This window comes from Myxocyprinus asiaticus, chromosome 21, assembly GCF_019703515.2.
Source record: "Myxocyprinus asiaticus isolate MX2 ecotype Aquarium Trade chromosome 21, UBuf_Myxa_2, whole genome shotgun sequence".
Taxonomy (NCBI): Eukaryota; Metazoa; Chordata; class Actinopteri; order Cypriniformes; family Catostomidae; genus Myxocyprinus; species Myxocyprinus asiaticus.
Window position 1 is genome coordinate 13004808 of NC_059364.1, and position 14362 is coordinate 13019169.

Genomic DNA, 14362 nt, shown 5'->3' on the forward strand with positions numbered 1-14362 from the left:
TTTTTTTTTAACATGAGTCAAGGTGGCAAACTTGTCATCAAGGCTTGATTGGTTTCTATGAAAAGCAAATAATGGCGCGATGGAACGTATGACGTTACAAATTATCACTGCAAATGAAAACAGTATTTGGAAAGTTTCTGTCATGTGCGAAAACTCTGAGCGCTAAAACATTACATTAAAATAATACATTATCCATATTTGTGCTAATTCGACTTATTCTGTGTTTTCAAAAATAATGCTAGCCTATATAACCACAAAACGTCATTTTACTGTTTCATTTATTTCAAATATGTTCTATAACTTAAAGATTACATTGGAAAAACTTTCAAAGGATTCGATTTCTGCTCGATATTGAAGGAACACATCCAGGTGCTTCTAAAATAATCAACCACTGCTCATCTCAGATCATGTTCCTATTTTTATAAAAACTTTCACATTATAGTGTGTGGTCAGGTATAATGCTATCGCAGTAATAGACCGTCGTGGAGAAAAAAAATAATTCAAGTAATGGTGCAGCAGTAGGCCTACCTGCAGAGATTTTCAATAATGAGATACCAATCTCCTTTTTTAATGCTTTATTGTAACAGTTCACATAACATAATAATTAAAAGGGGGAAAAGAAAAACATAAATAACTATATACAAAGGGGTATTAGAACATTCAAAAGCCATAGATACAGGGGTATCTAATATGGGTAAAAGTTCAAGGCTCTACAGCAGTCCAGAGTCTTTGTTGCCTTGGTGTTCCTTACACCCTCCAAAGTTTCAAGGTACTGCTAGAGCTCAAACTTAAATTGTCCAAAATGTGAGATTTTCTTTGACCATCTACATTTATGGATATAATATTTATCTAAAATAATAAATAGGTTAATGACATAACATATTTTCTTTTCTAAGGGTTTATCATAAAAAATAAAACATCTTTAACTTCCAAAATAATCTGAATCCCACTGATCTCCTTAAAGAAAAAAAAAGTTACATCAAAACAATTTAGTACAAATACAAAGAAAAGATGCACAATACTCTCAATGCTGAAGTTGCATAAAACACACGTCAAGTCAGTATCTTTTTTTAAATCTCCTTATGACCTGATTTACAGGGCAAATGCAATGAACAATCTTAAACAAAACATCACTTATTTTATTGGTGATATAATATCTCCTAAAGACCATGAAAACGTGCTCCCACTTAATATCTTAAAAACGTGAATTCCAAAAGCTTTGTGCTGGGGGTATCTTAACTGGCTGGAAAATCTCTCTAAGGAAACTATTGTTGCATTTATTATCAATAATACTCAAACCATTTAATATTAAATTAAAATCAACAGTAGGATTCAAATCCACAACTTCATCAAAACACAACAACTGAAGGAGTCTAGATGGAATTGCATCAAAAACAATTGTGTATTCCTTTGCAGATACTGGAAGTTTATATTTGTTTAAACATTCAGTGTATGGAAGTAGATAACCGTTGGGGTGGAACAACTGTGTCACAAATAAGATGTTATTTTTAAACCAATATTCAAAGAAAAGTGTTTTCTTTAATACTTGATATCCTTATTATTCCAAATCAAACATCTACGAGGACAGAAATTGTGTTTATACGCCATCAGCCATGATAACAGTGCTTGCCTATGAAAGATAGACAGTTTAATGGGAATTTTGATAATATCAAAGTTACAGTTGAGGAGGAATTTGATACCACCAACATTACTAAAAATCTAATTTGGGATACAGTACCACAATTTATTATTTGATTTAATGCAATTCTGAAAATATTTAATCTTAAAAATTTTATTAGATGTTTCAAAGTCAATAACATTTAAACCACCTTGATGAAAAGGATTACATAATATGCCTCTGTTTAGGTAACGTGGCTTATTCTTCCAAATAAAGTTATACATTTTCTTATTAACCTGTTTAATGATTGACTGTGGAACGTCCAAGATCATTGCAGCATAAACTAATCTTGACAACCCTTCAGTCTTTGACAGCAATATTCTACCACTCAATTAAATTTCTCTCCATTTGATTTTTATATATTTTAATCCCCAAGTATGAATCTTGATTTTTAATTGGAATGCCATGTAATTCTGTGAAATCCTCAGGTATATCTTTGAAAACAAACAGTACACACTTATTAATATTTATATTTAAACCTGATATTAAAGAGAAACTATTTAAACACTCAAGTGCTGTGGAAATTTCCATATCACTCCTCAAAAATAAAGTTGTATCATCAGCAAATTGAGAACATTTTATTTCTTTATCAAATAAACGAATGCCTTGAAACGGGCTCTTTTTAATATGAAGAAATTTCCACTTGCATAACTACTAAAAATAAGAAGGGAGCTGCGGTGTCTCCTTGTTTTACACCTCTAGAAATATTCAATCTGGGGCTTGTTCCAAAGGGTAGTTTAATAGAGCCATTGCAATCACTAAATAGTGTAAAGATAGCTTAATAAAATGACTACCAAAGCCAAACAATTAACAAAACAAGAGTATCCCTAAAAAAGCCTGACCAACAGAATCAAATGCTTTGTAATAATATATAAACAAAATATAGCTTTCATCATTAATTAAGTAATTTTAGTCAGTTAGTTCCAAAATTAAATGTAAATTCTTTCCAATAAATCTGCCACTCATAAATTCAGATTGGCAATGATCAGTGATTTCATCCAAACATACAGTAGAAATCAGAAGTTTACATACACCTCAGCCAAATACATTTAAACTCAGTTTTTCACAATTCCTGACATTTAATCATAGAAAACATTCCCTGTCTTAGGTCAGTTAGGATCACTACTTTATTTTAAGAATGTGAAATGTCAGAATAATAGTAGAGAGAATGATTTATTTCAGCTTTTATTCCTTTCATCACATTCCCAGTGTGTCAGAAGTTTACATACACTTTGTTTGTATTTGGTAGCATTGCCTTTAAATTGTTTAACTTGGGTCAATTGTTTTGGGTAGCCTTCCACAAGCTTCTCACAATAAATTGCTGGAATTTTGGCCCATTCATCCAGACAGAACTGGTGTAACTGAGTCAGGTTTGTAGGCCTCCTTGCTCGCACACGCTTTTTCAGTTCTGCCCACAAATTTTCTATCAGATTGAGGTCAGGCTTCCATTTGGAAGACCCATTTGTGATCGAGCTTTAACTTCCTGGCTGGTGTCTTGAGATGTTGCTTCAATATATCCACATAATTTTCCTTCCTCATGATGCCATCTATTTTGTGAAGTGCACCAGTCCCTCCTACAGCAAAGCACCCCCACAAAATGATGCTGCCACCCACATGCTTCACGATTGGGATGGTGTTCTTCGGATTGCAAGCCTCACCCTTTTTCCTCCAAAAATAATGATGGTCATTATGGCCAATGAGTTCAATTTTTGTTTCATCAGACCAGAGGACATTTCTCCAAAAAGTAAGATCTTTGTCCCCATGTGCACTTGCAAACTGTAGTCTGGGTTTTTTATGGTGGTTTTGGAGCATTGGCTTCTTCCTTGCTGAGCAGCCTTTCAGGTTATGTTGATATATGACTCGTTCTAATGTGGATATACAGGTGCTGGTCATATAATTAGAATATCATCAAAAAGTTGATTTATTTCACTAATTCCATTCAAAAAGTGAAACTTGTATATTATATTCATTCATTACACACAGACTGATATATTTCAAATGTTTATTTCTTTTAATTTTGATGATTATAACTGACAACTAAGGAAACCAGCACCTGTAGATACTTGTCTACCTCTTTCCTCCAGCATCTTTACAAGGTCCTTTGCTGTTGTTCTGGGATTGATTTGCACTTTTTGCACCAAACTACGTTCATCTCTAGGAGACAGAATGCATCTCCTTCCTGAGTGGTATGATGGCTGGGTGGTCCCATGGTGTTTATACTTGCATACTATTGTTTGTACAGATAAACATGGTACCTTCAGGCATTTGGAAATTGCTCCCAAGGATGAACCAGACTTGTGGAGGTCCACAATTTTTTTTTCTGAGGTCTTGGATGATTTCTTTTGATTCTCCCATGACGTCAAGCAAAGAGGCACTGAGTTTGAAGGTAGGCCTTAAAATACAGTGCATCCGGAAAGTATTCACAGCGCTTCACTTTTTCCACATTTTGTTATGTTACAGCCTTATTCCAAAATGGATTAAATTCATTATTTTCCTCAAAATTCTACAAACAATACCCCATAATGACAATGTGAAAGAAGTTTGTTTGAAATCTTTGCAAATGTATTAAAAATAAAAAATGAAAAAATAAAAAAAATCACATGTACATAAGTATTCACAGCCTTTGCTCAATACTTTGTTGAAGCACCTTTGGCACCAAATACAGCCTCAAGTCTTTTTGAGTATGATGCTACAATCTTGGCACACCTATTTTTGGGCAGTTTCTCCCATTCTTCTTTGCAGGACCTCTCAAGCTCCATCAGGTTGGATGGGGAGCGTCGGTGCACAGCCATTTTCAGATCTCTCCAGAGATATTCAATCGGGTTCAAGTCTGGTCTCTGGCTGGGCCACTCAAGGACATTCACAGAGTTGTCATGTTGCCACTCCTTTGTTATCTTGGCTGTGTGCTTAGGGTCGTTGTCCTGTTGGAAGATGAACCTTCGCCCCAGTCTGAGGTCCAGAGCACTCTGGAGTAGGTTTTCATCAAGGATGTCTCTGTACATTGCTGCATTCATTTTTCCCTCGATCCTGACTTGTCTCCCAGTTCCTGCCGCTGAAAAACATCCCCACAGCATGATGCTGCCACCACCATGCTTCACTGTAGGAATGGTATTGGCCAGGTGATGAGCGGTGCCTGGTTTCCTCCAGACATGACGCTTGCCATTCAGGCCAAAGAGTTCAATCTTTGTTTCATCAGACCAGAGAATTTTGTTTCTCATGGTCTGAGAGTCCTTCAGGTGCCTTTTACTGAGGAGTGGCTTCCGTCTGGCCACTCTACCATACAGGCCTGATTGGTGGAGTGCTGCAGAGATGGTTGTTCTTCTTGAAGGTTCTCCTCTCTCCACAGAGAAATGCTGGAGCTCCATTTTACATGCACATGTTACCAGGCACGATCATATTTTTTATCAACAAAATTCACATTGGATCATAATTTTTTTTTTCTAGTAAGACCTTTGATATTAGGGCAAAAATCATATTCTTGATAATTTTTGTATTGTTTTCCTGTACAAATATCTAAAAATCCTTAAAACAACACTGCATAAGATATTTAGGTTTTTCAGAGAATGTATTTTTAACATGTGCATTTTGTCTTACTGTACTGGCAGAGTTTTTATAGTCAAAACAAGTGAAAAAACCTACCAGTGCTGAAGAAGTAATCCAAAGTATTTAGAATACGTTACTGACCTTGAGTAATCTAACGGAATACATTAGTATTCTGTAATCTGTAGTGGAATACATTTCAAAAGTAACCCTCCCAACCCTGGAAATATATATACAGAAGCATTTGCCATTGATTTCATCCTCAGAGTTTACTGTAAGTATGTTTTGAAAAGTGTATCTCAGATTTATATATGCCTAATGATTACAAAAATATATTTCTCAAATGGGTTCTTACTTCTGGGATTGTAATTGAGCTGCATTTGTGTGTTCTATTGGCCTAAAAATGAAGGGAACTAGTGATGGGCGGATCGATCCTAAAGTATGGATACTTCCGATGCTGATGTTGTATCAAAACATTTTTTTTTTAAACTAGGGATATTATTTACGGTAGCTCTGAACAGCACAGTGGAAAAAAAAAATAAGAGTGAAAAAAAATACAAAATAGTGTCTCAGTTCCTTCCTGAGTCTTACATTTTTTTCTCTCTCTTCCTAAAAAAAATGTTTTCTCTCTTCAAAAAAATTTTTTTTTTCTCTCTTCAAAAAAAAAATTATTTCTCGCTTCAAAAATTTTTTTTCTCTCTTTAAAAAGAAATGCATGCGATACCAACTTTGGCCACCAGGTGCCACTATCAGTAAACATGTAATCTTATGCTTTTAATGCTTTCTCTGTTGCTATATCGCTGAATAATACATTTATTATTTATTTAAGGGTTTGCAAACCTTAAGACAAAATCAGGTCACATATGTTTGATATGGCATTCGTTGTCGTGTAACAACTGGAGTTATTTTTTTGTTTGAAATTGTTGGTCTTTCTAAACCACCTATGCCGTTTGCTCAGTGTTACATGGTGGAAGCGAAGGAATGTATTGAGGAAAACGGGAAACATGGGGAAATTATTATTATGTCTGTACTTTTGAAGTGTTAGGGGTACATCTGGTAATGTTAATATTGTTGTAAGTAATCTAATTTCTAAACGAAAAGATCATTTCAAAAGCACAGACAACTTGTTATATTAAAATATATTATTATAATTAAATTCCACCCTGAAAGTCTCCACATGACATCCCCGTTCAGTCGCGAGGATTTAATTTATAAATGATCTTTTCATTTAGAAATTAGATTATTGATGTATTATTTGTAGAGAGAAAAAAAAAAGATTTTTGAAGAGAGAAAAAAAAATCTTTGGAAGAGAGAAAAAAAAATTATTTTTTGAAGAGAGAATTTTTTATTTATTTTTTCAAGAGAGAGAAAAAAAAAAGGAAAAAAAAAAGGAAGAGAGAGAAAAAATTAAGACCTAGGCTCAGGAAGGAACTGAGACACTAAATTGTTTTTGGTTTTTTCCACTCTTAATTTTTTATTTTTTTTTCACGGTGCGGTTCAGAGCCTCCGTAATTATTTGGTTACCATGAACAAGAGCAATAATCTTCAAAGTGCTTCAAAGTGAATAAAAAAGGATTAGGTTATATTAGCAAATACTTGTGCAGGATGGGAACTATTTCTTCTTCCACTGATCTTAACATGCATACTGAAAAACACAGGCTGTGTCTCGTTTGGAAGGCTGCGTCCACCTTCTTTCACGGGAATTTGGAGGATGCATGAGGTGTATCCTTCGTGGGCTCTCACAACCCACAATTCTTTGCTTCAACGGAAATGTCTAAAAACGCCAATATGCCTGTAAATATGATGTTCAAACGCAATGAATGTTAATTCCCAAGTTGAAGTACCTCAGTAGATGAGTGCAGAGTATATAATATGTATAATTATGTTAATATGTAATTAAAATAAAGTATTAGACTTAAAGTACACCTGTAAAATCTACTTTATTTTCTCTTTACATCATTATAACTCTCCTAAATTGTACCTCATGCATTCCCTTCCAGAGGAACTTTGTTCCCTTCTCACTCAAAGCGCTCGCGCTTGTTAAAGAGTGGCATGCTGTCATAGCAACCATGTTACCTTCCGTTTCCGTTCGTCCTACGAAGGTCGTCTCGTTTTAACGAGACTTGTTTAAAGGAGGACACTCGGTATACTGCAGCCTTCAAAGAACGCGACCTCCGGAGGACGCATCCTTCCAAATGAGACACAACCACAATCAGACAAGCGCCTGAGACGTCCACAAGGCTCGTTCAAACATGATGGATCAGTGCCTTGTAGAGGTAATGATAGAAAATCAGAGAAACAGCTTCTGGAGTAAATTCACACGAGAATAAAAACATATCTAAAAGGTGACATTCCTTATAATGTGTTTGTGGGTAATTGCTGTTAATAAATAATTAAATAAAGGGGGCTTTATATTATGCGCACAAATGTAAAAATAAATATATATATATATAATAAAAATAATTATGACTTGGATTATGACTAAAAATTATATTTTAAATTACACATTTTATCCCAAGAAATCAGTTTAATATAAGTATCGTTATTGGTATCGATATCGACGATATTGGACTTGAAATAAAGGGAACCATTAAAGTGCATTATAAGGACTGTAAAATAATAATAATAATAATTAATAATAATAAGTTAATTAGGTATAGCAGTGGCATATTTTTGTCACGCACACCTAGCAACCCTGGCCGAACTCACCTAATGGCGCACTGTGACGCACCTTATGTTTGACGTAAACATTTCCACATGTAAAGTTGATCAACCGGTTGTCATAGCAACCAATCAATAATAACCGCCAAACAATCAATCATAATCGATCTGTTCGGCACCTATATACAATAATACATTACCGCTGCAAATTAAAACACAATATTTGGAAAGTTGCTGTTATTTGCAAAAAAACTGAGCGCTAAAACATTACTTTAAAAACAGAATGTATTATCCACGTTTTGTGCTTATTTGACTTATTCTGAAAATATGATGCCTAGCTATAGACACAAAACGTAATTTTACTGTTTCATCTTTTTCAAATATGTTAAATAACTTAAAGAAGATTAGGTAAAACCTTCGAGGTGTGTCCGCTGCCAGGTGTAGTGTTGCGATTGCCATTGAAAGAACAAGTTCAGCTGCTTCTAAAATAAAACCAGTCGCTGCTTATTATACCATGCTCATATTTCTCACATCAAAGTAGTTTGTGGTCAGGTTCTGTTTAGTACTTCAATAGAAACTCGTTTTGAGATAATAATCAGTTGTGTACTCAAAACCCAGCCCAACTTCATACGTCAGTCTGAGTCGTCGTCGTCGTTTGTATAAAGCTATGGTGGCTCGGAATGACATCTCAAAGTTCATCTGGTGTGATCTGTACAGGATTTCTTATGTTTATCTACATTCGCGGCTTCCCCAGCATTCCAGAAAGGATTTCCTTATTAACAGCGATCTTGAACCGTGGTATGAGCCTGAAACTTCGAGCTACGGTGTTCTGTCTCCTTCTGTTGGAAACGTCCTGTTTCAGTAAGTCAATTTTATAAATTAACAAATCTCAGCACTGCTTAAATTATAATGAAATTCTTAAATGATCTTTATGAAGCCTCTCAGATAGTAGAATGATGTTAGTATCACTGTCTAAGCAATTTTCACAAAGTTGTTATTGACGAACACAAAGGTCACAAAACTAATGCACAATTTACAAATTATTATATCAACTGATAGCCTATTATAAGAGATCATATATATACCACGGAGTATAAATGTTATCAACATAATTATACAACAACATAAACAAACATGACTTCTGAAAAAGAAAAGTGGCTCAACTTGTCAAAGGTAGTCTAATAAGGGATACGTTTTTGGGGTATTTTTCACCAGTTTTGTGAAGCTGACATAACTTTATCAGCACTCATGTTTATGGAAAAATAATTGGCCCCCACTTCATTGGTTTTTCAAGCAAGCCTGGAAATGTCTGTAGAATTACACCTTTAATCTACATCAAGCTAAATACATGTACCAACAAAATAATTGTAAAACTAACAAGTAATTGTGTGAAACTCAAATGTCGGTTATATTGGCAAACCCCATACAACAAATATTACAATTTCGCCACTTTGATGCAGGGGTACATAATTGTATCTAATAAAGCATTTTCCTTTTCCTCTGTAAATGAATACTGATATATTTTCTCTCCTTCACTCTCTAGCTGAGTTTGAGATTACTGTTCCCAGTGGCACTGTCATTGGCTCTTACAGCGAGGTGCTGATCCTACCTTGCACTTTCCATGTGGACAGTTCATGGGATCTGAGAAGCACCGTTATTACCTGGCAGCGTGGACTGGATGTCATTCACAGCTTCTACTACAACCAGGATCAGCTTGACCGCCAGAATCGGCATTATGTCAACCGTACCAGTCTGTTCATTCAGGAGATGGCACGAGGCAACGCATCACTCAAGCTGGACAAAGCCAATCTGCAGGATGCTGGTGTATACACCTGCTCTGTCAGCACAAACACTGGCAGCCAGAAGAAGAGTTTTGAGGTGAACATTGCAGGTAAGAGTTTCACAAAGCAACTGGGACTAATGTTCGGTAAACAGCTGCATAAAGCTATATTAAAGGTTTCACCACAAAAGGAAGATTATGTGATTATTTACTCTTCCTCATGTTGTTCCAAACACGTGGAACACAAAAGTTGAATTCTTTGAAGAATATCCTGGCCACTCCTTGAATATACGTTCATATGGACTGATTTTATGATACTTTAATAGTGCTTTTTGTCATTTTGGAGTTTGACAACCTCAGTCCTTATTCACTTTCATTGTATGGAAAAGAGTGGCTAGATAATTCATCAAAACCTCACCTTTTGTGTTCTACGGAAGAAAGTCATGTTGGTTTGGAACGACATGAGTGTGAGTAATAGATGACATAATTTTAATTTTTGGGTCAACTATCAGAATAAAATGGCAATTGTCTGGTGTTTGTAGTTAATCACTATGTCCCGTTCTGTTTCTCAGCTTTCTACTCGGAACCTCGCCTGCAGTTCTCTCTGCTAACCGATGGGGTCAACCTGCTAGTGACCTCAGAGCGGGGGTACCCCACTCCTACACTGAAGTGGCAGATAGAAAATTCAGTAGACATCACCAACCAGACACACACAGACCTCATGCAGGACACACAAACAGGACTTTACACTGTGTCTAGTTGGATAAATCTCACTGAAGTCACCAACTCTACTTTGACATTCATAATGCACAACAAGCCACTGGGACAAGACATCAGGAGAGAGATTCGGCTGTATTCAGGTAAGGACATTAAGATACTCAGAAAGAAACCTTTTAAAATGCTCTTTAATCATCAAACAAATTATCAGTTTTACACTACAGCTCTTATAAGTATACCTTGTTCTCAGCAAACTTGTAGATGTTTACAGGTGCTGTATGAAATGTGTTTTTATTTTTTTGGAATACCACATATAAAATGTCCCTTCTACTAGACAGATATCACTAAAATACATGTCCTCAGGAGTCAGGACAAACTCTTTGTTGCTTAAAGTGTATGCCATTTTCTAATGCTGTTAAAAATTTATTTCTTTTTACAGATAAGAGAAAGAGGCATAGAAAGCCAGCAGACAGATGTCATGTATTCTCCACTTTGATCCCAGCTATTCTGCTGCTGCTAGTCATGACGGGCCTATTGTTTAGGTTCATTAGAAGCAGAAGAGAAGAACAGACCAAACAAAACCAAACTGAGATGGGATTTTCGTCTGAAACCCATGTTCTCAATGGAAAATTTTAATATGTTCATAACAGTTCTGCTGATATCATTAACCAATGACAAATATCTATTTACAAATAAGGACTTTCTGTGATGTACATGAGACAATAATATAGGGATGACTATTATTTAGCTTTTATAATGCACTGACCCTTTAATGCTTATTGTACAATTTTTGTGTTTTAAATTATTTTTATATAGTCTTTATTTTTATATTTTAAATTATTTCTTGACAATAGCAGCTTTTTAAAATAGAACAATGTATTAGTGCTTTATGATGCACTATATTAGTTAACATTTCAATCCATCATTAAGTGATCTACAGTATAAAACACAGATGATAGTATTATTTATCTCCCACCTAAACAAACCAGATCTACTTCATGGTGCTTGCAAATTAATTTCTGCTTGGTCTCAAAACTGATTTCAATTGAAGGTTGTGGAGAATTATTTTGATATATTCTCAGCAATCACATCATTGCATCAGCCTTGCAGCTTTTGAGTGTTACAGTCAATAATAATGAGACCTAGCTCTAGTGCCATTCGCAAAGTAGACACAGTATGATATATTTATTGGTAATTTGTGCACTGAAATTCAATTGTCTCTGTGACATTTCTGTTAAATTGGACAAAATTGACCTTTTATATCTACCTGCTGGCAAGTTCCACAAAGTACATTTTAGTACTTAAAAGTTACAATATTTATTGGTTGAATTTATTATAAATGGCTTTTTGTTGTTACTGTAGGTGTTTTTACTTCATTAAACAGCATTGATTTAGAATTTGAATCAGTGTAAACTGTGTGTGGTTTTTATTTATTGTTCTTATCAGTAAGAATAAAAAAGATGATATTGTTCCACAATACACAAGTTGGAGTCTGCTGATTTTAGGGTTTAAGAACTCATTACTATGTTTGTTTCCAGGGATTATGACTGTACTTGACAGTCTGTACAGAGCATTTTAATTTTTTCCAAAATGACATCTGTTAGCTCTATCTGAACCCACATAATCTTAAAATCAGAAGAAACTTCCATGAATGAAAGCACTTAAGCTTATTCAAATGTAAAAACATTATACTTTTTCAGACCATTAAGAATAGGTAAATAGAAAGGCCTTATCTCTCACAGGAAGAGGTCAGGTCAGCATTGGTGGCACGCATTTCTGAAGAACACAATATGTCTTTTAAATTTACAAAACTGTGGTTTAGATATCAAAAAGAGCTTTGTGTAAGTGAAAATCTGCCTTCAATCTGAAACCTTGCAATGAGATAGTAAAGACTGCTAGATCAAACATGTACAAGACATTTCATTTTATAATAATATTAAACTTATTGAAAATGCTAAAAATGTAATAACTCCCTTCAGCAGCTTGCTTTTTATGAAGAATATACAGTTCTAGACATTTCTGGAATCACAAGTTTTAAGGAAATATAATAGATTATATCTTATAAATATCTAATAGCCTACATGGGGGGCCTTCAAATATTTTCTCCGACAATGGGGGTGTTTTGGAGTCAAAAAGGTTGAGAACCACTGCTATAAGGCATCTAAAAATATTTAAAACAGCATTTTTCTTTTATAACTACCATGCATGCATGTAGTTTCTTTTTCTTTTATTTTTTTATCATATCATGTCTGACGTCTGTGGTCATGAAATAATTTGAGAGACTGGTGTTGGCCCACCTGAAGAACATCACTGGACCCTTTCTAGATTCCCTTCAATTTGCTTATCGAGCAAACAGGTCTGTGGATGATGCAGTCAACATGGGATTGCATTATATCCTGCAACATCTGGACAGACCAGGGACATATGCAAGGATCCTTTTTGTGGACTTCAGTTCGGCTTTCAACACCATCATCCCAGCTATACTCCAGAATAAATTACACCAACTCTCTGTTCCCATGTCTATCTGTCAGTGGAATACCAGCTTTCTGACGGACAGGCAGCAGCTTGTGAGACAGGTGAAACTCCCTTCCAGCACCTGTACAATCAGCACTGGTGCCCCCCAGGGACGTGTGCTCTCCCCACTACTCTTCTCCCTCTACACCAATGACTGCATCACCAAGGACCCCTCTGTCAAGCTCCTGAAGTTTGCAGACGACACCACTGTCATCTGCCTCATCCGAGATGATGATGAGTCTGCTTACTGAAGGGAGGTTGAACAGCTGGCTGTCTGGTGCAGTCAAAACAACCTGGAGCTGAACACACTCAAAACGGTGGAGATGATTGTGGACTTTAGGAGGAACACCCCACACTGACCCCCCTCACCATTCTAAACAACACTGTGGCAGCAGTGGAGTCATTCAGGTTCCTGGGAACTACCATCTCACATGACCTGAAGTGGGAGACACACATTGACTCCATTGTGAAAAAGGCCCAGCAGAGGTTGTACTTCCTTCGCCAGCTGAGGAAGTTCAACCTGCCACAGGAGCTGCTGATACAGTTCTACTCAGCGGTCACTGAGTCTGTCTTCTGCACTTCAATAACTGTCTGGTTTGGTTCAGCTACGTAATCAGACATCAGAAGACTACAAAGGACAATTCAGACTGCTGAGAGGATTATTGGTTGCCCCCTGCCCCCTCCCCCCTCAAGAACTATTCACTTCCAGAGTGAGGAAAAAGGCTGGAAAAATCACCCTGGATCCCACTCACCCTGCCCACTACCTTTTTGAGCTGTTGCCTTCTGGCCGACGCTTCAGAGCTCTGAGCACCAGAACCATCAGGCACAGGAACAGTTTTTTCCCTCAGGCTATCCATCTCATGAACAGTTAAATGGCCCCATTGAGCAATAAATATGTGCAATACACAGTTTAGTCTTTTTTTATATTTATCCAACACATCCAACCTCTTCTGCCATTTCATTCCTCTGGAAAAAAAACAAAAAAAAAAACATTTGCACAGATAACAGATTTGTATTAGATTGCTACATATGTGTATGTGTGTATGTATGTATGTATGTGTGTGTCTGTGTGTATGTACGTATGTGCATAACTATTTTTTATTTTTTATTATTATCTATATCTTGCTGCTGTTTTTGTATTGTATTTGTATTGTTGTACACTGGAATCTCCTGTCACCAAGAAAAATTCCTTGTTTGTGTAAGCATACTTGGCAATAAAGCTGATTCTGATTCTGATATTAAGCAACTACATGAAATATTTATACTTTAAAAAAATATTTTGTCACAACATAGGACATTTCAATTTAACTAGTGGAGGCATAAAGGTGATAAAAAATACTTGGTGAAATATTTCAAAGAAACAATCACATCTCCTATAAATATTCATGTTAACTTTAACCTAATCTTCAAAAAAAGCTCATGGACATGTTGTGCATCAGCTACTCAACTGTTACAAAGGTCACTGAATCTCT

At 35.8% G+C, this 14362-nt stretch overlaps 1 protein-coding gene across 1 annotated transcript; it reads left to right on the forward strand.

The window, feature by feature from the left end:
• The first annotated feature begins 8407 nt into the window (after positions 1-8407).
• On the forward strand, positions 8408-11845 carry LOC127411662 (CD276 antigen-like). The gene is made up of 4 exons (XM_051647376.1): positions 8408-8740; positions 9423-9770; positions 10232-10519; positions 10816-11845. Exons 1-4 carry the CDS (start codon positions 8560-8562, stop codon positions 11010-11012), a joined length of 1014 nt encoding a protein of 337 aa, XP_051503336.1. The 5' UTR covers positions 8408-8559; the 3' UTR covers positions 11013-11845.
• Positions 11846-14362: the final 2517 nt, after the last annotated feature.

Coding starts and splice junctions, on each gene's coding strand:
- LOC127411662 (XM_051647376.1), top strand. CDS start 8,560: ATGACATCTCAAAGTTCATCTGGTGTGATCTGTACAGGATTTCTTATG. Junction 8,741..9,422: donor GTTGGAAACGTCCTGTTTCA/GTAAGTCAATTT, acceptor TTCACTCTCTAG/CTGAGTTTGAGATTACTGTT. Junction 9,771..10,231: donor TTTTGAGGTGAACATTGCAG/GTAAGAGTTTCA, acceptor TCTGTTTCTCAG/CTTTCTACTCGGAACCTCGC.